Source organism: Stenella coeruleoalba (assembly GCF_951394435.1).
Source record: "Stenella coeruleoalba genome assembly, chromosome: 13".
In the NCBI taxonomy this organism is placed as follows: domain Eukaryota; kingdom Metazoa; phylum Chordata; class Mammalia; order Artiodactyla; family Delphinidae; genus Stenella; species Stenella coeruleoalba.
The window spans coordinates 11799822-11825011 of NC_137159.1; the positions used below are offsets into that span (position 1 = coordinate 11799822).

Sequence of the window (25190 nt, forward strand, 5' to 3'; positions counted from 1 at the left end):
TGTTAGGATTTCTCTTCTTCTTGGGATTGAGTTCTTTCAAAACTATGTGTGTCCCCTTATTTTAAGACAGTTTTTCTCATAAACAAGGTATCGTGTTTGAATCTTTGCAGACAAAATGTGTGACACCAGGAGCAGGCCCCACGTTCCTTGTCAGGCATGAAGTCTTTTGTACTTTGAAGAGCTGTTAGGTTTTAAGCTGTGGGGTATATGCACTGTTTCTCAGCTGCCCGTCACGGTCCCATGACTGTGAGGGCTTTGACAATGAAGCTACTCTACCTGATGATTTTCTGTTCTTCCCAAATTATACAGAGAATGACCAACGAACACATAATCAAAACTGGGTTAGCCATACAGAAAATGCTTTTTGATATATCAGAAAAAATGACTAATTTGTCTACCTAATTAACAAGAAATCTGTGGCAAATCTTTTAGGCACTGAGTCCGATGGGGTTAAAAAACCAAAAAAAAAAAAAATTAAGACCATAGTTTTCCCTTTCATCCCTTGTCTGGGGACGTTTCTAGGTCCTGATGGTCACTGCCTGTTTAGATTATAAACAGTCTCCAGGTGGCTGACCCAGGTGTCCCCACTGGTCATGAGCGATGGGACTGCCCTCTCCGTAAGGGCTGACCGGGTTCCACCCAGCACCATTGGGAGAAGTGACCAGCATGAGTGACCAGGGGAGGAAGTTACCACCCACACCAGGCCCCTGCTATCCATTGCTGATCCATGATATCTGTGCTCCATGTGTGATATCTCTCTGTGAAAACAAATCTCCCTAATTCAGCATTAAAGACATGTTCCTAGTGCTACCTTTCAGCCTTCACCAACCCTGTGGTTCCTATTTGAAAAGCCAATCCCAAACGCAAAATTAGTTTCCCGCACCAGAGAACACCATGATAGTCAAGGTTTGGAACCAAAGGGGAAAGTATTTTTTCCCCTGGTTATTTTTTCAAAAATCTCCCCCATCCCCCATGTTTTAATGGGTCAAGTTGTGCAGCGATGGCTTTAAAACAAAATAAGTAAAGCCAGATTTTTGAAAACGGAGCACATTGTGTGTTTGTCGCTGGAAGAAAAAGTGTCAGTGCCCTTCTAAATGTAGACTGTAGTCACAACTCTTAGAATTGCAAGGAACACGAGCCCACTTGTGCTGGTTCAGGGAAGCTGGCAGGGGGTCAATGTCAAGGTTCAGTGCAGCTCCTGGGCAGTGTTCTCTGGGGGTTCTGAGGGCGGGAGTGTCGAGGAGACAGTCTTGCTTTTGCCTTCGGGTGCATCTGCCACATATTCCCTTTCTTCCGGAGGTTTCTTCACCGACCTCTTTAAGTACCATGTTCGCACGACCCTAGTAGGCCCAGATCCCCAAGACCTGAGGATGCTGCCAGCCTGTCCTGCATCACTGCCCGCCTATTGGCTCCTTTGGTTGTGGCCTGAGTGAAGTAAGGGATGCTGTGGGAACACGGCCGCTGCCCCTGGGATGTGGGTGGGGCAGCTTCCCTCGGAAGAACTTCCCTCAGGCGACAAGACCCCTGGTGCCTCAGTATCTCCTTTCCTTTCCTTTCCTCTCTGTCCCCAGAAAGAGCTCTCAGAAGAAGTCGGCCAGAACGACAGTCTCGCTCGGCTTTCTGTTCAAGTCCACAACGCCTCGTGCACCGTGAGGATTGCAGCCGTCACCAGAGGGGGAGTCGGGCCCTTCAGTGACCCAGTGAAAATATTTGTCCCCGCACACGGTGAGCGCTGGTGCCCGACTGACTGACGGAACATCAGTCCGGGCAACACACAGGTGGCCAGAGAGTAGCCTGTGGCATGGACGGCTTGTTTAAGAATGAAACGTAAAGACCAAAAGGAAATTTCGCAGCGTTGAGGATAGTTGATCGCTGATCACAGAGCTGTCGGTACCCTTGAGTCTTCCCACGACTATTACTCTCCAGTGTAATAACTTCCTAGGAAGATTCATCCCTTTCAGAACCCAGAATTTGACTGGACTTAATGAATTTAGGTTTTTTGGTTTTGCTTTTAACTTTTATGAGAGTCTAATTGATTTACAATGTTGTGTTAGCTTCAGGTGTACAGCAAGGTCAGTCAGTTATACATGTACATATATCCGCTCTTTTTTAGATTCTTTTCCCACATAGCTCATTACAGAGCATTGAGTAGAGTTCCCTGTGCTATACGGTAGGTCCTTATTAGTTAGCTATTTTATATATATATTGAATTTGTTTAAATGCATCCATACTTCATGACTGAATTTTGGGTAGGCAATGTGGCTAATCCTCAGCTCTCTAGAATTGGCACTGTTTCTTTGCTTTAAGCGGTGCAGGTTGCTCAGTTATTAGCCATTCAAACCTTAGGTAACATGCTTTGTGATTCATTGGTACAGAACAAGGAGCGTTTCCTATAGAAGCCATCTTTACACGGCGCTGGGCTCGCTCAGCTAAATGCCCATCCCTGCGTTCTGGTTTCTGCTTGTTGTTGGAGTGGCCTTAAACAAGGTGACGCCATGGTGCCCCAAGTGGCCCAAATGCTGTGTTTGCTTCTGTAGACCAGGGCAGCCGCCTTCGTTCTGACTCTGACCTGCCCTAGGTTGTTTGCTAATGAACTGCTACCATGAACTCTACGCAGACATCTATATGGGTATGATTTGTGCATTTACAAGTTCTTGCCAAATATATAGCCTTTGTAGCCGAAGCAGACAGGACTTGGGAACAGACCGTTGAGTCCCCCTATGTCTGTCCCAGTGACCCTCAAGTATGTTCTCCCTTTTAGTGCCAAATTGGATCCATATTACAGCTCCTACAGCCCATAAGCCCAGTCCCGAGGGAACATTAGTAACTGGTGTTGGGGACACAAGGCATGCCTACCTGGCAGAAATTCAGGGACAATGAGATTCTGATTCTAGAGGCACAGGTTAAAAATCAGAGTTTAACACAGACATAGAAAACAAGCTTATGGTTACCAAAGGGGAAAGGGGGTGGGGGAGGGATAAATTAGGAGTTTGGGATTAGCAAATACAAACTAGTACATATAAAACAGATAAACAATTAGGTCCTACTGTGTAGCCCAGGGAACTATATTCAATATATTGTAACAAACCATAATGGAAAAGAATATGAAAAAGAATATATATATTATATATATAATATATATATATACACACACACACACACACACACACACAGACATATAACTGAATCACTTTGCTGTACACCAGAAACTAACACAGCATTGTAAATCAACTATACTTCATTTTTTTTTTCCCCACATCTTGTGGCACGTGGGATCTAGGATCTTAGTTCCCTGACCAGGGATCGAACCCACGGCCTCTGCAGTGGAAGCACAGAGTCTTAACCACTGGACTGCCAGGGAAGTCCTATTCTTCAATTTTTTTTTAAAAAGTCAGGGTTTAAGATGACAGAGCTTTCATCTTCATTCATAATAAACTGTCCAAAACTGTAAAAAGCTTTGCTGTTCTGGCAGTCCTGGTTTTGCATGGTTCCTGTCTGCATACATTTCAGTTACCACAGTTTAGTGACATCACACCTGTTCCCCAACAATATGGTTCAAATTTAAGGTGCCAGCACATATTAACTGTGAGTAATTGATAAACTTCACCGCCAGCTCTTCAGTGCACAGATCACTCCATAAATAACAGGGGCATCTTGGTTGTGACCAGTCGGGTCACTTCTTTCAAAGTCTGTGGTTGGTCACCGTGCTTTCCTTATTCAGTTCACATGCGTCTAACAGGCATAGAGCTGTGCTACTTCCTTGTCTCGCAGGGGCGAACCCACATGACATTTCACAGAAGCAGATAATTGAGAGACGGAGCTGGTGAACAAAGATGAAAATGTAGAGAAGAAAGAAAAAGTGATAGTGTTGGAAGTGGAATTTGAATTGAATGTGTGTGGAATTACGAAAGAAGTAGTTGACTGTGGGCATGTTGACGCTGCTGCCATTTGGTCCATGAGACGTGCAGCCAGGGAACTCAGTGAAGGTAGACTTACCCACATGAGTGAACTGGTTGTGCTGAAAAGGAGAAAGATGTCCCAGAGGGAGTTACACTGGCCACAGTCTTCACCTGTGTGTCAGGGGCCCCGAAGCTGATGTACTGAATTGAGAATATGCAGATTATGGCCCACTGAATGAGGAGCGCACACCACCCCCATGGGGTGGGTAGATAGTTCCCTCAGCATCTGAGCTGCCACTTTGGGGAAGTGAAAACCCTGGGGTCATTTTGATTGTGCAGTTTCAATACACCCACACAAAGGAAGCAGAGTCACAAGATCTATTACAGATCCCAGATGCAGGTGTGGGGTGAGGAGGTGGGAGAGCCAGGGCAAGGGTGGTCCTTCATCCCACGTCAGAGCAGGTGGTAGAGAGGGGATAGAAAACGCCTGTACTTAACTTTTCAGGGGCTCAACTCTAAATGGTTGTTTTAAAAGGTGCCCCTGGAAAAGCAAAGCAGAAACTTGCAGCAGGACTCCTAAGCTCAGATCCTCCTCAAAATGCCCAGACTCTGAATTGTCATACTGGGTTGCAAGCAGGGTTGTCATACTGTACAGTGCCTCAGCAGGGACTTCCCTGGCAGTCCAGTGGTTAAGAATCCGCCTTCCAATGCAGGGGTCACGGGTTCGATCCCTGGTTGGGGAACTAAGATCCCACATGCCGACGGGAAAGTGAGCCTGCGCGCCACAGCTAGAGAGCCCGCGCACTGCAACTACTGAGGCCGCGCACTCTGGACCGTGCACGCCACAACTAGAGAGAAGCCTGCATGCCACAACAAAGAGCCCGTGCGCCACAACAAAAGATCCCACGTGCCGCAACTAAGACCTGACACAGCCAAATAAGTAAATAGATAAATAAATAAATATTTTTTTAATAAAATAAAAGAAAATGCCTCAGCAGCAACTCAAAGTCTCTGCCTTCTCATCACAACATTAAAGGAACTCACAGAGGTATTTTACGACACTGAAAGCGCAAAGGATAAAGCATTGGAAGCTGATCCAAACTTGGAAAGGAGTATGACATTTGTCAGGGCATGGAAAATACATTCTCTCTATATCCTGAGCTATGTGGCTAGAAGCTGGCAAGCAGTGTTCAAACTACTCTTGATACTTTTTTTAACAAAGAAATAAAGCATTTTGATTCTCAGTATTTCCAGAGCATACCAGTTAAATACTAGTTTTACTATTTTTTCCATTGCTTATACATTCATAACTGACATGAAGAGAGTTCCCCAATACTGTAAATCAGCTACCCCGAATCCCAAAGAGATGTTTTGAATTGAGTCTATTGGTGTTTTACCAGGTTGGGTCAACTTTGCCCCCTCGTCAACCCCAGCACCTGGCAACAAAGATCCTGTGCTCATCATCCTTGGCTGTTTTTGTGGATTTGTTTTGATCGGGTTGACTTTATATATATCTCTGGCCATCAGGAAAAGATTCCAGGAGACAAAGTTCGGGTAAGTTTCTCAGTTTACAATGTTTTGCTCAGTGGTATCGATGAAGTTGCTCTGCCAAGCGTTAATGCCTCTTCTGCTGGCCCAGCTCCGGTACCCAGCTGGGTCCCTGTATTATGCACACCCCGGGGGGAGGCAGCTTCCTTACTTAGGCCAGTGCCACAAAGGCAGGCAATAGTGAAAGCTTTTTACTTCTTCCAAAGTCTCTTCTTGCTTTCCTCCTTTCTTGTTTTCCTTTAAGAGGAAACTTAATATTTTTTAGGACATTAAATGTTGTGAAAATATTTTGATTCTGGTTTTAAAATACATTAAAGTCAAAGTGCTAGAGTGACATCCCATCCACAATAGCACGAGAACTATAAGGTTCCTAAGAAGAAACCCAATATATGTACAAGAGCTTTGTGGAAAAACTTATTAAGCTTTACTGACATTGCAGAAGACAACGCAAATAAATGGAAAGATGTGTACCATGTTCATAGATGGGAAGGCTCAGTTTTGTCAAGAGATCATTTTTCCCCAAGTTAACCATAAATTCAATATAATCACCATCTGAATTGCTGCAGGATTGTTGATAAAAGCTGATTTGAAAATTTACCTGAGGGACTTCCCTGGCAGTCCGGTGGTTGAGACTTTGCCTTCCAATGCAGTGGGTGTGGGTTTAATGCAGGGGGTGCAGGTTCGATCCCTGGTCAGGGAGCTAGGATCCCATATGCCTCGTGGCCAAAACACCAAAACATAAAACAGAAGCAATGTTGTAACAAATTCAATAAAGACTTTAAAAAAGGTCCACCTCAAAAAAAAATCTTTAAAAAAAAAAAAGAAAGAAAGAAGATTTACCTTGAAGAGTAAATGAGCAGAGACAGCCAAGACAGTTTTGAAAAACACAAAAGTTTGGGTGGAGAGGGCTCATCCTACTAGGTATGAAAACATGTTAAATGATTAGAACAGTGAGGTATTGGTGAGAACTCAGTGTATGGACATCACAGGGTGCCCATATGTGTGTGGGAATAGAATATACAATGAAGATTGCATTTCAGATCTGTGGAGAAAGGAAGGAATGTTCAAAAAACAGAACCTGTTCTAGGGGTTGGATGGAGAGAGATGAACAAGACAAGCATGGGGCTGCCCACATGTAGCTTATAGTCTAGCAGTTAAGAAATGCAGAAGAAAATGCTCTGTGTGAAAACATTCTTATCAGCTAGTCCTCCAATAACTCATGGTTCCACAGAGCCCAGAAGCTTACCACCAAAATAGATCTTAGATATTATCTGATTCAACCCTAGCTGTAAAAATTTGGAGAAGTTTAATGTTGAATGTTTTAAAACTTACCAAAAAGTGGGGCTGCAAAGTACAGCAGATATATTAATAAGATTCCAGTACTGTTTCAAATATTTAGAAATAAAATTATCTCCAAGAACCATTAAGCTGAGCAGAAGCGGAAATCAAGTGAGAAGTTGATCACAGGTTATTTTATACATTATTTTATACTGAAGTCAGTTTCCTTGGGTCTTCACTGCAACACCCTCTTCATTTGTTCATTTTGTACAAGCACCTTTCATTTGTTCATTTTTTAATGAAAATACCTTTATTTTCCACTTATAAAAGTAACATTCTTCTAGTTTTTTTAAAAAATCAAATTATATAGAATAGTTGAAAGTAGAAAGTGAAACCCACCTGTAACTCCAGGGTTTATACCTGGTCTCAGTTGCTATTTTGGCATAAATCCTTCCAAATTCTTTACTTTGCATACAAATGTATTATTTTTTAAATGTGTTCTCTCTTTTAAAATAATCTATACATGCAAGATAACGTGAGGTTAAGTCTATAATTTAGACTCATGAATTCATAGTACTTTCCACCAATTAGTCTAAAACAGTGACTAAATGGATTTTTTTAAATAGGTTTTATTTTTCAGAAAAAAGTTTTAAATTTACAGAAAAATTGAGAAGGTAGTACAGAGACTTTCCATATACACCACCTCCAGGGTCCCCTGTTATTAACATTTTATGTTAGGACAGTATATTTGCTACAATCAGTCAAACAATATCAATACTTTGTCATTAACAAAGTCCATACTTTATTCAGATTTCCTTTGTTTTTGCCTAATATCCCTTTTCTTTCCCAGAGGCCTGTCCAGGACACCACATTACATTTTGTCGTCATGTCTCCTTAGGCTCCTCTTGGCCATGGCAGTTTCCCAGGCTTTCCTTGTTTTTGTTGAACTTGATAGTTTCCGGGAGTACTGCTCAGGTATTTTGTAGGATGCCCTCTCTTGGAATTTGTGTGATGTTCTGCTCATGATTAGACTGGGGTTACAGGTTATCGAGTGGAAGACTACAGAGGTAGAGTGCTATCTTCATCCCATTACTTCGAGGATACACACTGTCAACATGATTTATCACTGTTGATGTTAATCCTGATCACCTGGCTGAGGTGGTGTCTGCCTGATTTCTCTACCATAGTTATTTTTTCTCCCTTTTTATGCTGGGCTCTTAGGAAGCAAGTCCATATATGCAGCTCACACTCACAGGGTAAGGAGTTAACGCTACCCCCATCTCTTAAAGACAGAGTATCTATATAAAATATTTGGAATTCTTCTGCGCAGGAGACTTCTCTCTTTCCCCCATTTTATTTATTTATACACATATACACACACACATGCGTGTGTGTGTATTATCAGTCTGGACTCATGAATATTCATTTTATACTTTGGGTTATAATCCAATACGACTATCGTGTTGCTCAAACTGTTGCAGCTTTGGCCGTTGGGAGCTTATGAGTTGTTCTCAGCTCTTGATGGTTCCTAGACAGGGTTGTTTGATATTGCCAGGTAAGCCTAAAATGGATCTAAGGAAAGAAGCCTATTTCTCCCAGTGAGAAAGGTCTTTGTACTAGAAGAGCCCTTTTAACAGTCAGAAGCTTAGTAGCATCTTGTGGAACCAGCCCCAGCCTGGGTAGCCTTCTGCTGCTTGTGTGAGATGTCTGTTCTCATTCACCCAGGAGCGCCTTCACAGAGGAGGATTCAGAATTGGTTGTCAGTTACATAGCAAAGAAGTCCTTCTGTCGGCGAGCCATTGAACTCACCTGTAAGTTGACTCTCATTTCTCTGTTTTGGCAAAAGTTAAAATGGTTGAGAGCAAAGAAAACCACAAATTGATAGATTTCTAACAAAAGCCAAAGGAGTCGAAGAATGTCTTATCTTTAATATGCAAAATGTCTCTGGAAACCAACAAGTAGAGAGTCAGACATGGCCCTGGGCTTCCCTACTGGCCAGTTTCCTGGAAATCTGGAGCTGGACCCACGGTGAAGTGACCGGGGTTAAGGACTCCCGATGCCATGAAACATGGAGGGAAGAAGGAACTCTCAGGGTGAGAGGAGAAGATGTGGGCAGAGGGATTTAAAGGAAACAGCAAAGCAACTGTCATAATCTTGAGCTCATTTCCTGTTTTTTCCTGACAACCAAGTCAGGGAACAATTTGCTAGCATGCTTTGTGACAGTTATGGTTTGAGCTTTGCTGAATCAGAGCGGGAACTCTTTTAGTTTCAAAGAATGGGAAAGACAGATAGCTGTGTTCTTGAATAATTTCAGAAACAGTGTTGGAAGTGTGTGAATATTATCAAATTCAAGCTTCAGGATGTTTGCCAAAAAACAAAACAAACAACAACAAATAAATATAAGGATGATGGAAGACAGGTTACTATGAAACAAAAACTCATTTGATGTAGGATGTTATTACTTCTCTAATCTAGAAGTTTTGCCTTTTAGATGTCTATTCTTGCATTTAAAAAAATCTGTCATTTAGACCAGTTTCTTTCCTTGATTGAAGCACTATTTGGGTAAAATTTTTTCACTAAAAGCTAATGTGTCCTTTGTAATTACCACATTTTTTTTCTTTCTAAGTCTTGCTCGTTCCCTAACTATGGCACAAACTGAATCATTTGCCCAGTGGCTATTGAATTGGTCTCCCTCTCCTGGTTAACAGCCTTTATTGATAACACTGGTTGTCTGTGCTGCATATCTACGCCTCATAGAAAATCTTAACCTTCAGTCCCCCACCAAGTATTCACTTTAGCGCTTTCTATGTCATTATAATGAGGTTCTATATACCATATGTAAAACCAACTGTACCTTGTTCTCCACATGTTTCCTGTGGATTCTGTGCCATGTTCCCTGGCATGGGAGGGCAGGGGAGGTGTCCTGATGACTTTTTTTGTATCCCACACTTAGGGGTATACTAGTAAATGCTCCACTAGAAAGAATATTGACTGGGGACTGCCCTGGTGGTCCAGTGGTTAAGACTCCGAGCTCTCAATGCAGGGGGCCCGGGTTTGATCCCCGGTCAGGGAACTAGATCCCGCGTGACGCAACGAAGACCCCTCATGCGGCAACTAAGATCCCGCGTACTGCAACTAAGACCCAGCGCGGCCAAATAAATTTATAAATAATACTTAAAAATTAAAAAAAAAAGAAAAGAAAGAATATCGACTTAGCTTCCTCACTCCTTTAGAGTCAAGGGCAGAGGTCCCCTGCATGCATCAGATTGCCAGCTGCTGCTACCACCCAACGGGAAGAGAAATACGGTTCTGATTTTTATAATCCTGCAGGATTAATTTTGCCCTGGAACATTCATTTGACTCAGTTTAATCACTAAGTACGATTAAGTGTGATATTTTACTACTGGCGTTTTGGGGGGAGAGCTACGGATATAAAATGAGAAAAATGTTTAACTTTTTTATAGGACTTTATATACAATTTTAATTATATTCAGATGAAAGGAAGCATACTGACAGGTCATGTATGTTCTGTGACTCCTTTTATAGTACATAGCTTGGGAGTCAGTGAGGAACTGCAAAATAAACTAGAGGATGTCGTGATTGACAGGAACCTTCTAATTCTTGGAAAAATTCTGGGTGAAGGTAAGCAGTTTCATTCTTTTAAAATATGAGTAAGAAGGTAAACAGTTCACAGTCATTTTCAAAAATATATATTTATTAAATAAAATACCATTTTTGTGACTTGAAGTTATAATACAAATAGTTCTATCTTATAACTTTTAAAATGACGAAGGAAATAGCGATTTTTGAAACTCAGATTTGGCCTATGAAAAAGGCCTCTGCAGAGCCTAACAAACACAGTAGGCTCTCGAAAAATATTCATTTCCTCTCTTCATTAAAATGCAATGCAATTCATGGGTCGGCTTCCTATATACTTTCAATTTATTCCTCTAGTTCTTAAGTTTACTATTCTTGTCACCTTCCTAATTAAATAGGAACAGAGGTGAAAATACATATTTGTCAGAATGGTCTTAGGATAAATGATAATGGTATTAAGAGTTTGTACTTGATGCACGTCAGTAACAATTTCCATGTTGTCTTGTAAGTTTCTTGAATCAGTTATGATGCTTAATAAAGTGATGAGCTGAGCTAAGTCTGAGCCAACCAAGCTGGTGACAAGCAGGAGGCTAGGGCATGGCCTGTGCCCTGGGTTTACCAGTGTGGGTGACCTGGCCAGCTCTGCCCGGCTGCTGTGCTGGGGTCACAATGGAGCCACGTGAAAACAGCAGCTACGGTGCTATTGCATTTCTGTGGGCAAGAGAGATTTTGCACAAGGTCAATATAGGTGTTGTTTTACTTCACAGGAGAGTTTGGGTCTGTCATGGAAGGAAATCTTAATCAGCAGGATGGGACCTCTCAGAAGGTGGCCGTGAAAACCATGAAGTGTGAGTTAACCCTGATGAAACCCATTCTTCTAGGGGTGGGCAGCTGCTTCAGTATCCGGTGCTTCATCAGGCCAGTGATGAATGATGGAGTTCATGTGTCATGGTCTCGGTCACCAATGGGTCAGAAGGCCATCCAGAGCACTGTTAAGGTCACAGATGGAAAGTTACTGTAATGAGCTCTTCATACCTGCATTTTTTATATATATATATATATATATTTTTTTTTTTTTTCAAACTGAACATGAGGAAACACTAATTCAGGGCTTGTCTGTTTGGGGGAGGGGTCTGAAGCTCTGATGGTGCTTTTTTTTTTTTTTTTAATTTATTTACGTATTTATTTATGGCTGTGTTGGGTCTTTGTTTCTGTGCGAGGGCTTTCTCTAGTTGTGGCAAGCGGGGGCCACTCTTCATCGCGGTACATGGGCCTCTCACTATCGCGGCCTCTCTCGTTGTGGAGCACAGGCTCCAGACGCGCAGGCTCAGTAACTGTGGCTCACGGGCCCAGTTGCTCCGTGGCATGTGGGATCTTCCCAGACCAGGGCTCGAACCCATGTCCCCTGCATCGGCAGGCAGACTCTCAACCACTGCGCCACCAGGGAAGCCCTCTTTTTTTTTTTAATGTTTGGTTTTATTTATTTATGTATTTGTTTATGTATTTATTTATTATTGAAGTATAGTTGGTTTACAATGTTTCAGATGTACAGCAAAGTGATTCAGAATATTATATACTCTTTACACTTGTCAGGGAGGGGGAAATTTCCCCCTCCACCCCTTTTAAGTTCTTGTGGCTGGCCTAATAAAATTGACACAAGACAGATTAACAGGAGAAAAAGAAATAAGTTTTAATTCATGTGCAGGAAATGTCATAGAAATGGGACCTACGAAGTGGCCAAAGAGGCAGCTTTTATATGTTTTAGACAAAGAAATAGTAAATTTGTGAGGAATTGACAGGACAAAGAAATGTGGGGTTTAGGTGCTCAGTAAATGAAGAATCAAAGCAAAGCTCAAAGTTTGGGCTTGGGGTAGTCAATTTAAAGAACTAACAAGGGAGAAGGTGTGGAGAAAAGGGAACCCTCTTGCACTGTTGGTGGGAATGTAAATTGATACAGCCACTATGGAGAACAGTATGGAGGTTCCTTAAAAAACTGAAAATAGAACTACCATACGACCCAGCAATCCCACTACTGGGCATATACCCTGAGAAAACCATAATTCAAAAAGAGTCATGTACCACAGTGTTCATTGCAGCTCTGTTTACAATAGCCAGGACATGGAAGCAACCTAAGTGTCCATCGACAGATGAATGGATGAAGAAGATGAGGCACATATATACAATGGAATATTACTCAGCCGTAAAAAGAAACAAAACTGAGTTATTTCTAGTGAGGTGGATGGACCTAGAGTCTGTCATACAGAGTGAAGTAAGTCAGAAAGAGAAAAACAAATACCGTATGCTAACACATATATATGGAATCTAAGAAAAAAAAATGGTTCTGAAGAACCTAGGGGCAGGACAGGAATAAAGACGCAGACGTAGAGAGTGGACTTGAGGACACGGGGAGGGGGAAGGGTAAGCTGGGATGAAGTGAGAGAGTGGCATGGGCATATATACACTACCAAATGTAAAATAGACAGCTAGTGGGAAGCAGCTGCATAGCCCAGGGAGATCAGCTCAGGGCTTTGTGACCACCTAGAGGGGTGGGAAAGGGAGGGTGGGAGGGAGGCTCAAGAGGGAGGAGATATGGGGATATACGTATATGTGTAGCTAACTCACTTTGTTATAAAGCAGAAACTAACACACCATTGTAAAGCAATTATACTCCAATAAAGATGTTAAAAAAGAAAGAAAGAAAGAACTAACAAGTTTTGTTTATACAGGCTTCTTCAGCCAGAATTCCCTCTCTCTGGCGATAAGGGTGTCCTTCATCCTTCACATGAGAGAGTTATTTCCTGCTTTCAGGAAGACAGAAAGGAGTGTTAGTGTCAGAGTGTCCCCCTTGCACTGGCCATTTCCTAAGTAACTGTAATTCAAAGTAATCAATATGCCATCGTGACATATTTTGGGGTGGCCCACCCTGAGCCCCAGCACACTCAAGGCAATAACATTGGTTATTTTTACTCTCTCCCTCCCCCTCTCTCATCATTTAGTAGAGATAATGATTCCAAAGTAAAGCATGAATTTCCAAGGCAGGACTGAGCTGGTAGCAGCATCTGACCCCAGGGGTTGGTGTGGTTTAGCTTGGTGGGTTCACTTCCTCACTTGAGGGTGGTTGTATGGTCTGCAGGAAGCTGTGGACTGCCTGGAAGGTAAGATTCCCAGAGAGAGGAGAAATATTCTTTGGTTAAAGGCATATCGAGAGCTATGATCATAAACTGCAGTTTCCAGGGGAGCTGGGAAGAGTGCTTACATCTGGGTCAGGAGGGGCCTGAGAAGTCATCACACAGAATCTGTTTGCATCCCACAAGTAGTAAAGTGCTATTAAGAGTCTTAAGCACATGAGGACAAGAGCATATTATTACATTCTAGAAAGTTCACTTTGGTTGCAGCATGGAGGAGAATGAATTACAGTGTTGACCAAAATAGTGGCAGATGCCAGTTAGAGCCCTTTCAGAGTCTGTGCCCATGTCCATCTAGACAAGGAAACGAAGGCTCAGAAAGGTGGTGACTTGTCCAAATCAAATAGCTAGAAAGAAGGAGGGTTGGGCCGGAGTTTTCCTCACCATAGATTGACCAGACTGCAATGGCGGAACATGGTAACGGGTCCCCCCATGCCCTTCTCCAGAAAGCATCTCCAGGGCCTGGAGACACATGAATGTCTAAGTTCGGTTCTTCAGGTGTCCAGCTGGGCACCCATGAAATTGACCATGATCGTACACCATTCACCTGAGTTGTCCTCACCATTCATACAGAGGAAAATTATTTGGTGCTGTGTTTGTTAATGCTCTTAATATTGCCTCCTCATTTACCCCTTGGATATATTCAATATTATTTTTGATCAAGGGGTAAAGTAAAATTGGTTTCTTCCTAAAATTTAAATCCACTGTTTATTGGGCATTAAAGCATCAGATAGATTATAAGCATGTACTGAGACTTCTTAACCAGAATTGGAGGCTGAAGTTTTAATTTAAATATAAAAAGTAACCCTAATAACCAGTAAGTCAGACGGAAGCTTTCTATATACATAATAATGGCCAATACTCATGTAATTCTTACTGTGTGCCAGAGGGCACTGCAGTTATTCCCACATTTCATCAGTACAGCAGGAGCAGGAAATCAGTACAACTAGGAAGTAGGTGTGGGTCATCTCCTCCATAGACTGAGAAAACCCGAAGTTAGAGTACTTACTAGAGCTGAACCCATGTGGAACCGAGTCTGGGTATCAAGCCACAGTCAGCATCCTTCCTGCCTCTCTCATTTTTCTGTTAACCCCCCAGTGTGTCCCTAGGAAGGCTCCTTCCATCAGTTATCCCAATTCACCGAGTAGAAAGTTTAGGGGCCCTAGTAAAAGGAGCTGGGCCTGGAACCTGTTTCCTCTCTGGCCTTGGCTCTGCAATCCTTTAACTTAGTTAGAGTAACTTGTATGTGAATTGCATCCATGCTAATTATCAAAGATTAAAAGCCCAGTCTCTGGCCTCTGAATCCCAGGCTCATCTACATTTGCCTGGAGGGGTTAGACCCTGGGGGAGGGGGTTGCCCACTTCACCTGGTTGTTTGGGGCAAAGTTGGCAGACATCTTGCAGGTCTATAGAATTTTTTTGCTTAAATTTGCTTTGATAGGAAGGTTAATATATCTTAAGCCCATAGGAGGTACAGACGCTGTACTCCATGCTCTTACATGTAATTTCAATCAACACTTCCCCCATGTTAAAGCAGATTCCCTAAGGCACGCTTGGCTCTGTGTTTGATTTTAACTGTGGTGGAATACACATAACATAAGCTATACCATCCTAACCATTTTTAAGTGTGCAGTTCAGGGACATTCAGTACATTCACACTGTTGTGCAACCATCACCACCATGCATCTCCAGGACTTTTTCGCCTTGCAAAACCGTAGCTCCGTACCCATTAAACAACAACCCTCCATCCCCCGTGCCCCCTCCTTCTGGCAACCACCGTTCTACTTTCTGTCTCTGTGAATTTGACTTCTCTAAATACCTCATAAAAGCGGAATCATACAGGATTTGTCCTCATGTGACTGACTTATTTCACTTACCATAATATAGAATTTTAAATGTTTCTCTTAAATTGGCTTAATTGCAAAAACTTGGTATGAAAGTGTATCTAGTTCACAAAGCGTGATTGGGCAACCAGACTTGCAAGAAACGTGGTGAGAGAGAGAAGCATGTGTTCTTTCTTTTTTGAAGGCAAAAATCATTGCCACAGATCAGTTGGATTTGCTTTTAGTTTTTTTAAACTAATATGCTTTCATTTTAGAGCAGTTTTAGGTTTATAGAAAAATTGGGCAGGGACTTCCCTGGCAGTCCAGTAATTAAGACTCGGGGCTTCCAGTGCAGGGGGCATGGGTTTGACCCCTGGCCAAGGAACTAAGATCCCGTATGCCTTGCAGCTCAGCTGAAAAAAAAAAAAAAAAATTGGGCAGAAAGTAGAGGGTTCCCATATGCCCCCTCCCCTCACACAGTCTCCCCTGTTAACATCTTGCATGGGTATGGTACATTTTTTATAATTGATGAACCCGTAGTGATACATTATTAACTGAAACTCATAGGTTACATTAGGGTTCCCCTTGTGTTGTATGTTCTGTGGGTTTTGACAAGTACATAATGCCCTGTGTCCACCATTCCAGGGTCATACAGAAGTTTCAGCTTCCTAAAACCCCCATATGCCGTCTATTCATCCCTCCCCCCACCAGTCTCTGACAATCACTCATCTGTTTACTGTTGCTATCATTTTGCCTTTGCCTGATGTTACTTTTAAAGAACAAAATTGCTATTGCCCCCTCCCCTTCTCTGAGTAAATAACTCGTGCCTAACATTTTCTGTCTTTTCTTTTAGTGGACAACTTTTCGCAGCGAGAGATTGAGGAGTTTCTCAGTGAGGCTGCGTGCATGAAAGACTTCAACCACCCAAATGTCATCCGACTCCTAGGTACTCAGAGAAACATAGGACTGGGTGGCCAGAGGGGCTCAGCTGATCCGCTCTGGGCCACAGGAAACATCTCTGGGGCAGATAAATTTTACACCTTGTGTAACTCCGAAGCTATTTATAACATCGGGTTTTTCAGGACTTCCCTGGCGGTCCAGTGGTTAGGACTGGGTGCTTCCACTGCAGGGGGCCCGAGTTCAATCCCTGGTCAGGGAACTAAGATCCTGCAAGCCGCACAGTGTGGCAAAAAATAAAATAAAATAAAATAAAAATAAGGGCGTTTTCACCCAAAAGACTTCTCATGGTTATATTTTCTGAGGCTGGTCGTAAAAATAGGCCTGCATTTTCCTGGACATCAGTGGGCTCAGGACTGTTCAGTGTCCACAGAGTTCTAGGTGATTGTGGATTAAAACAGCCCCCGGTCACCCCAGTTACAACACATGAAAGCTGGTTATGCTATAATTTGTATTGATTGAGTTTACCCGTGAACCAAAAGCTAGTGGAGTAAAGCTGTAAAAGTAGACAAATTCCATGGCTCATCTTTGAGAAACAATTTATTGACATATTTCAAGTACTGATTTCTCGGGATCTGCACTGACAATTTCATGGCACTCGATTCAAGTGATTTGAGTCAGTGATTTAATGGGCAGAATTTGGTTTTGTGGCACTGTTTGCTAAAAAACACAAAATGGAGAGCCCATATCAAGTGGTTGCTGTGTGATACTATTCCAGGAGGGAAGAGCGACTTAAAAATAATTGAATATTCTGCTGACTTTTTTTTTTTTTTGCTGTCCTGTGACTTGATAAATGCTGAATTCTTTGGGGAACTCTCAAAGGTTTATTATGATGGACACTGCAGAGAGATGGGAAAACTAATGTTTGGAGACGATGTTATGTCAAAGAAACTACTGTTGCTCCTTTGTAACTATTGACTTCGGCGGACTCTGAGAACAGTGGTGCTTTGTAATTGTGCCACCATGTGCAAGAGCATTGTAAGCTTGATCTCAGGTGACAGACAGGCTCTGATTCTAGCATCCATGACAAATGATGTTTTTTTCCCCCCATGTATGTGTTAACATTTAGAGATGTGAATTTCACCTATTGGCCCTCAGAATTCTTCCAATAGTTTTAAGCATTCGGTTGCAGGGGACTTCTTCATACGCTTAAGTATTGAACCATCACATGAAACTAGTTTGCCCTTGAATTCTGCTGCAGTCACTACCCCTCACTTAGACTCAGTATAACAGAAACGCCGTGGGTTTATAGATGGCTGTACTTGGTATCGATTAATTTTTGAGAGCTTTCATGCGAAGATTGGCACTAGTCTGAAAGAAAAAGAAATACCAAGAAGTGGACCCAGTGTGTGTTCCCTATTCTAGAATACAGCGTGTGGGTTGTGAGGGTTTGGTTTTGTTTTGTTTTTTTAACCGCTAACTTGAGAGCACATGTTTTCAATTTGGCCAGCGCTCCTGCAGTGCTTTTTCTGGTCACTGGTAACAAGGGCTCTTTGTAACTTACTCTGTTTTTAATTCCAGGTGTGTGTATAGAAATTAGCCCTCAAGGCATCCCCAGGCCCATGGTAATTTTACCCTTCATGAAATACGGTGATCTGCACACCTATTTACTCTATTCCCGATTGGAGACAGGACCAAAGGTAATTAATCACCCAGTTGCGTGGCCTCTGAACAGTGCTTGGGGCTCCCGTGACAGGGCCTGGACAACACCAGCATCTAACCTAGAAAATGAAGGAGGGAAGGAGGGGACATTGGCCTCTGTTCCGTGCTCACTGTGCACCCTGGGGGTTGAAATGTGGTCCTCATAACCGGCCTGCCCATAGATTTCATTACTCCTGTTTTATGTGAGGGAGAAGCAGGCTGGGAGTGGAGCAGAGGGCGCCCCTCTTGCTGTCAGGGTGGTCTCTTTCCTTGAAAGTCTCCTCTTTTTAGATTGTTCACTCTGAAATTCCTGAATGCCGGAGCCATCTCAGTTTTCAGGGAGAAGTGGCATTGAGTTGTTTTTCAGAGACCCTGAGGGGGTCCACGTTTCTCTTTATCCCGAGCCGCTCTGTCCTCAGAATCAGAAAGTGTGTTGGGAATTGGTGGGCCAGCCTGCCTGCCTTCCAAGGTGCCCCTGAGAGGAACACTGACCCCACAGGGCAAACCCTGCCCTGAAGCCCCACAGAGCAGAGACACCAAATGGAAACGAGCTCTTAGACTGAAACACCTCGCCCATCGGTCACAGGTGGTGGAAAGAGTCGTGATGAGATAGTAGTAATAAGATGGTGCCTGGGGAGCTTCATGGGGAAGGTCCTCATCCCAAGAGACAGGCGAACCTGTAGGAACGGCCATTTATTTATAATATGGTGAGGCAGCTGAAAAAAACATAAAACTTGAGACCCAATTTAGGGGGAACATTTTCTAGAACCTTCCTCCCTGTGTCTGGCTGCCCCTGTTGGTAGTTTATGCCTGTGTGTTTTGAACAGGCCAGGAGATTTTTGCTTTCCTTTTTCTTGTACTTGTTCTGTTCTTTCCACGGACGGCGTAAGGGACCTAAATGGGAAAGTGAGCCCCTTCCTTTTTTTAGCTACCCCCATGGTCCTGTGCTCACACCTGTTTTGTTCATGGCTTCTTTAAGTCTTTCACCAGCACAAATACTAACCAGAGACAGGAAATTGTAGCCACATCACAGAGCAATTACAAAGTCACTGGGGCTCCTCCAAAGAAGTGAAGGGCCTAATCCAAAGTAGGGGACTCAGCATGGCTGAGTGCTTTCCTTCTCTTCCCTGTCCCCCAAGAAACAGACAGTAACATGCTAAGAAGCCTGGAGAAGAAGAAAATATTACCCATAATTCCCAACACTGGCATCCTTGGACGTTCACGTCGCAACCGTTTATTCCACATCTGTGTGTTTCACAGGCAGGGGCTCAGTATGTACACATCTGTCTGTAGGCCAGCAACAGGGGCTAACGTCTCTCAAATGTTTGGCAGAGGCCAGCCTGTGTTTCACATATATCAGTGGCACCGCCACCATAATAAGTAGTTACGAATAGAATCTCAGGTGAGGAAACTGAGGCATGAAGCAGCAGTGGTGGAGGCAGAACTGGCTGCAGACCCCATGCCTTTAGTTCTTCTCTGCCCTATCCCATGGGTGCCCCTGCCCGATAGGGCAGCCTCCAGACAGATGTCTGTGAATGGCTGCATAGCATCCCCTTGAATGGATTTCACTTCATGTTGATGAGTGATTTTGCCTACATTTAATTTCCTGGTATATTGTATGATTTTTCTAATAATTTGCAGGGGGGGATTTCATATTTCACAAGAGTGATTTCTGTAGTAAAAAAAATAAAAATACACAGGTTTGTTTGATGACCAGCAATCATCCGTCTTGTGAAGCTTAACTCTCCTCCCTTTTTTGGACCCCTGTGCAAGTGTAGTGAGCCTCAGATTGGATGTCTTTCTTGAATCTTTGTAGAAGAGAAATAGGCCATTTATATCCTTTATAAAAATACTTTAAGGGCTTCCCTGGTGGCGCCGTGGTTGAGAATCTGCCTGCCAATGCAGGGGACACAGGTTCGAGCCCTGGTCCGGGAAGATCCCACATGCTGCGGAGCAGCTGGGCCCGTGAGCCACAACTACTGACCCTGCACGTCTGGAGCCTGTGCTCTGCAACAAGAGAGGCCGCGATAGTGAGAGGCCTGCGCACCGCGATGAAGAGTGGCCCCTGCTTGCCACAAGTAGAGAAAGCCCTCGCACAGAAACCAAGACCCAACACAGCCTAAATAAATAAATAAATAAATTTAAATCATATGGGCTTCTAAGAAGACCTCTGCTTTAAAAAAAAATTTTTTTTTAAATTATCATACAGAAAAAAATGACTTTTTTCCCTTTTCAGTTTATAGTTATATAAATTATAATGCATGTATAGATTCATATACTACCGTTACAATCAGGATACAGAGCAGTTCCATCACCAAAAACTCCTCCTCCTTCTACTTACCCCTTTATAGTTACACCTTGCCCACGTGGCTAACCCCTGGCAACCACTGATCTGTTCTCCATCGCTACAGTTTGTCTTTTAGAGAATGCCATATAAATGGAATTATATAGTTTGTAATTCTTTGAGACTGGCCTCCTTCACTCAGTATTACGCCTTTGGGAGCCATCCAAGTTGCATGTATCAGTAGTTCATTGCTCTTTTTATTGCTGTGAAGGCTTCTATTGTATGGCTGTGTCACAGTTTGCTTTTTCCATTGGCCTATTGAAGGACCTATGACAGTTTTGAGTTGCTATAAAAATTCACATACAGGTTTTTGAGTGAACATAACTTTTCATTTCTCTAGGCTAAATACCCATGAATGGGATGCTAGGTCACATGGAAAATGTGTGTTTATCTTTATAGTAAACTGCTAAACTACTTTCCAGAATGGCTGTACCATTTTACATTTCCACCAGGAAGGTATGAGAAATTCAGTTGCTCTGCGTTCTTGTTAGCACTTGGTATTATCTGTAGCTTTTTGTTTTGTTTTGTTTTTAGCTGCTCTGATAGGTGTATAGTGATAGCTTATCATGAAATTTATTTGCATTTCCCTAATGATTAATGATGTTGAGCATCTTGTGTTTATTTACCATCTTTATATCCTCTTTGGTGAGTGTCTGTTAAAGTCTTTTGTTTATTTTTTAATTGGGTTGTTGGTTTTCTTGTTGAGTTTTGAGAGTTCTTTAGCTACAGTTCCTCTGTTGGATATGTGATTTGCAAAGACTTTTCTTCCAGTTTGTAGCTTGGCTTTGTATTCTCTTAACATGAGCAAAAAAAGTTTAATTTTGATGAAGTATATAGTTCATCAGTTTTTTCTTTTAATGGATCATACCTTCACTGTCATTTCTAAGAACTCTTTGCCTAACTCCAGATAAAAAAGATTTTCTTCTGTGTTTTCTTCTAAAAATTCGTGGGTTTACATGTTACGTTTAAGTCTGTGACCCATTTTGAATTAATTTTTGTATAAGGTGTGAAATTTAGTTTGTTGCTTTTTTTGCATATAGATGACCAGCATCATTTGTGAAAAGACTATCCTTAATCCACTAATTGCTTTTGCACCTTTGTGAAAAATCAGTTGTACACGTGTGGGTCTATTTCTGAGTTCTCTGTTCTGTTCCGTTTAGCTATGCGCCATCCTTCGCCCCTATCACACCATTGAGATTACTGTAGCTTTATTGTCTTAAAATGAGGTAATGTGATTCCTCCAAATTTATCCTGCTTTTTCAGAGTTGTTTTTGCTATTCTAGTTTTGTTGCCCTTCTGTATAAATTATAGAATCAGTTTGTGTCTGCCAAAAGTACTGCTGTCATCTTATGTTCTTTTGAACAGAATAACAAGGAAACAAGTACACAGCATTTTACTGACTAATGAATAGTTTCGATTTGCAAAAATATCAAGTAGATCTCCAATGATGGAAACTCCCAGGTTTTATAAAAATTTTAAAGGAATGTTTTTAAAAGGAATGTGTTTTCATATTTTGACACTTTGTAGCCACATGTAAAGCTGAAAGTCACAAAATGCGTCATAGACAAACTAGAAAATCAAGCTTTTATTCAAATCTCTACTGCCTTATCAGTCAGTTCCTTGGCAATAAATACCTCTGGTCTTGCTAGAGTGGCCCAAGACTAGGTCTCAGTCATATAAGTGTGCTTCTTCAGCAGGACCTGGGTGCCATTCTGTCCTCTGTGTGAATAGCATGCCTGCTCTTCCAATCCATGAACACTGGGTACCTTTCCATTTATTTAGAAACTAATTTAATTCTTTGCTTTTGTAGTTCTCAGAGTATAAGTTTTGCACTTCTTCTGTTAAATTTATTCCTAAGTATTTTGTTGTGGATTCTTTTGCAGATGTTGTTTTCTTAATTTCATTTTCAGACAGTTCATTGTTAGTGTGTAGAAATGCAGTGGAGTTTTGCATGTCAATCTAGTATCCTGCGACCTTATTGACCTCATTTATTAGTTTTACCACACAATGATCTTTTAAATGACCTTTGGTCACAGCCTGCAAGATTAACATAGTTCTGCTTGGAAAAAACTAACACAAACGAATAGCACCGGATATTCATTATACTTTCATGAATGTCAGCAGATTGGATATTTCTTAGCGCCCAAGTCCTTTCCTGGAAATTAGCATCCAGAAAATCAAATGCCCCACATATAGAGAGCAGAGGCGTAAGGCTTTCATGCCTGATTTACTTACATTTTTTTAAACAACTCCATTATGTAAGGGTAAAGGATAAAGCATTTTTGTTACATATACAGTCTGTGACTGACACGTGTCTTAGTTGAGAAATATAAATCATTAACAATTCAGTGTCAGGACTTCTGTGGTGGTCCAGTGGTGAAGACTCCATGCTCCCAAATCAGGGGGCCTGGGTTCGATCCTTGGTCAGGGAACTAGATCCCGCGTGCCTCAGCTAAGAGCCTGCATGCCACAGCTAAGACCCAGCACAGCCCAATTAAAATAAAAAAAAAAAATTCAGTGTTTTCACGAGTACCACTTTAGAAGACTCATGTGCCATATAGAATAAACCAGAAATCCAATGCTTTGGGGAAGAATATATCACGGGTGGACCCATTTATGATTTCTAGGAACTTTGTGAACCCTTTTCTTCAGGGCTCTGACTGCACTAAAACATTGAATTACTACACAGAAGTCTTCATTAGTCATCATCCTCGTAATCAGTCCCAACACGGCAGGTTTTCTAACACACAGTCTGGTTTGATTTTTACCACGTAGAACAAAAACATTAGGCTGTTAAAACTTACAGGAAGGCCCTAGAGAAACAAAAATGAAAATTCCCGAATACTTACTTGTGGTACTTTGGTCCCATGGTAAGGGGTAAAGACCATCCTACTTTCTGTCCAGAAGAAAAAAAGCCTCCTTTGAAACATTTCAAAATAAAATGATACCAGATGTGGGTGCATAATTGGGAACAGCTCCTTCTCCATGGGCTTTTTGCTGTCAAAGCATTAGATCCTCCCCCACTGAGGCCAGACCCCCCTTCTTTTCCCCTCTTTGTCCCACTGCCACTCAGAAGGACACAAGGATCGCATTTGAGCTCATAACTTGTGAAAAGAATGTTATTAACTGGCCACATACACAAAATAAATTGTTGGCGGTATCTTTGGAATTGCATTAAAGTTATATATTAATTTTTTTAATACGTTTAAAGACGAGGAGAAGAAAACGTGATACTTACCAAGAAGTTTTAGGGTTTGTTGGGTTTTGTTTGTTTTTCATTCATTTTTAAAACCTTATTTGTGACATTAGTGATATGGAAATTCACTTGTTTCATGGCCACGCTTCTCAGTCATAAAGCCATCATTTCACCCCCTCAAATGGAAGTAACTTGGTTTCCTTTGAAAATATAATCCTGGACTTTCCTGGTGGCGCAGTGCTTAGGAATCTGCCTGCCCACGCAGCGGACACATGTTCGGGCCCTGGTCTGGGAAGATCCCACATGCCTCAGAGCAGCTAAGCCTGTGCTCCACAACTGCTGAGCCTGCGCTCTAGAGCCCACGAACCACAACTACTGAAGCCTGCGTGCCACAACTACTGAAGCCTGCGTGCCTAGAGCCTGTGCTCCACAACAAGAGAAGCCACTGCAATAAGAAGCCCACGCACCGTAACAAAGAGTAGCCCCTGCTCGCTGCAACTAGAGAAAGCCCGGGCACAGCAACCAAGACCCAACGCAGCCATAAATAAATAAATAAATAAATTTATCAAAAATAATAATAATAATAGTCTCTCAGGAATCCCCTGGCGGTCCAGTGGTTAGGACTCTGCGCTTTCACTGCCAGGGCCCGGGTTCATTCCCTAGTCAGGGAACTAAGATCCTGCAAGCCACATGGTGTGGCCAGAAAAATAATAATAATAATAATAATCTGTCTCCTTGTGTCTTCCACCCCCTAGCATATTCCTGTGCAGACACTATTGAAGTTCATGGTGGACATTGCCCAGGGAATGGAGTATCTGAGCAACAGGAACTTTCTTCATCGAGATTTAGCTGCTCGAAACTGCATGTAAGAGCCCTGGCCCATCCTGGAGTGGGTTGGACCTCATGGTGGTAGATATTTGTGGGCCTGTGGGGTGGCCTGTTGATGTTAAAGTATGGAGGAAGATTAGGCTTGGGAGGTGACAGTGGGGCAGGCTCTGGAGTTGGGGTTTCTACCGCCCTGACACATGACTGGGTGTTTGCTTGAGGGTTTTCACTACCTCTGCCACTAAGAGTCTGGCTGGCCTCCAAAACTCCCCTGGGACTTCCTTTTTTTTTTTTTTTTTAATTTTTATTGGAGTATAGTTGATTTACAATGTTGTGTTAGTTTCAGGTGTACAGCAAAGTGATCAGTTATACATATACATATATCCACTCCTTTCTAGATTCTTTTCCCATATAGACCATTACAGAGTACTGAGTAGAGTTCCCTGTGCCATATAGTAGGTCCTTATTAGTTATCTATTTTCTATATAGTCGTGTGTTTATGTGTGACTACTTCTTTATTTTCACACTCTCACTCAGCTAGGAGCACTAGGTGTGAACTCTGGGATCCTCCCCAACTGCCATCAGCTTGTTTGGATCCAGAGTTACATATAAGTCAGCTGATCATGAAGACAGTGTGAAAATCATAATGGTTTTGTCCCTGAGTTTTCATGATACTGCGTTGTGAAGTAGTTTTGTCCTGACTACACCATAGCTTTCCTTTTGCAGCAGAGAGACAAGGGCTTAAGCAAGAACTTCGAATTTCACCTTCCCCATCTCTTCAGTCTGCTTCAACAGCCATTATCTGCTGTAAATCTTCAAAAACAATAACTATTTCTTGATTGGAAATTCACTATTGCAAGAAGAGAGAGTGTTCCTTAAATGTATTGCTGTTACTCG

At 42.3% G+C, this 25190-nt stretch overlaps 1 protein-coding gene across 1 annotated transcript in view; it reads left to right on the plus strand.

Moving 5' to 3' along the window:
* MERTK (MER proto-oncogene, tyrosine kinase) overlaps window positions 1-25190 on the plus strand; it is a 111436-nt gene that overhangs the window by 76408 nt on the left and 9838 nt on the right. Inside the window, exons 9-16 of the mRNA XM_079941382.1 lie at window positions 1572-1725; window positions 5300-5453; window positions 8451-8536; window positions 10272-10367; window positions 11090-11170; window positions 16184-16276; window positions 17809-17927; window positions 24224-24333. Of these exons, the coding sequence (XP_079797508.1) occupies window positions 1572-1725; window positions 5300-5453; window positions 8451-8536; window positions 10272-10367; window positions 11090-11170; window positions 16184-16276; window positions 17809-17927; window positions 24224-24333 (893 nt within the window). The remainder of the gene's footprint in view (window positions 1-1571; window positions 1726-5299; window positions 5454-8450; window positions 8537-10271; window positions 10368-11089; window positions 11171-16183; window positions 16277-17808; window positions 17928-24223; window positions 24334-25190) is intronic.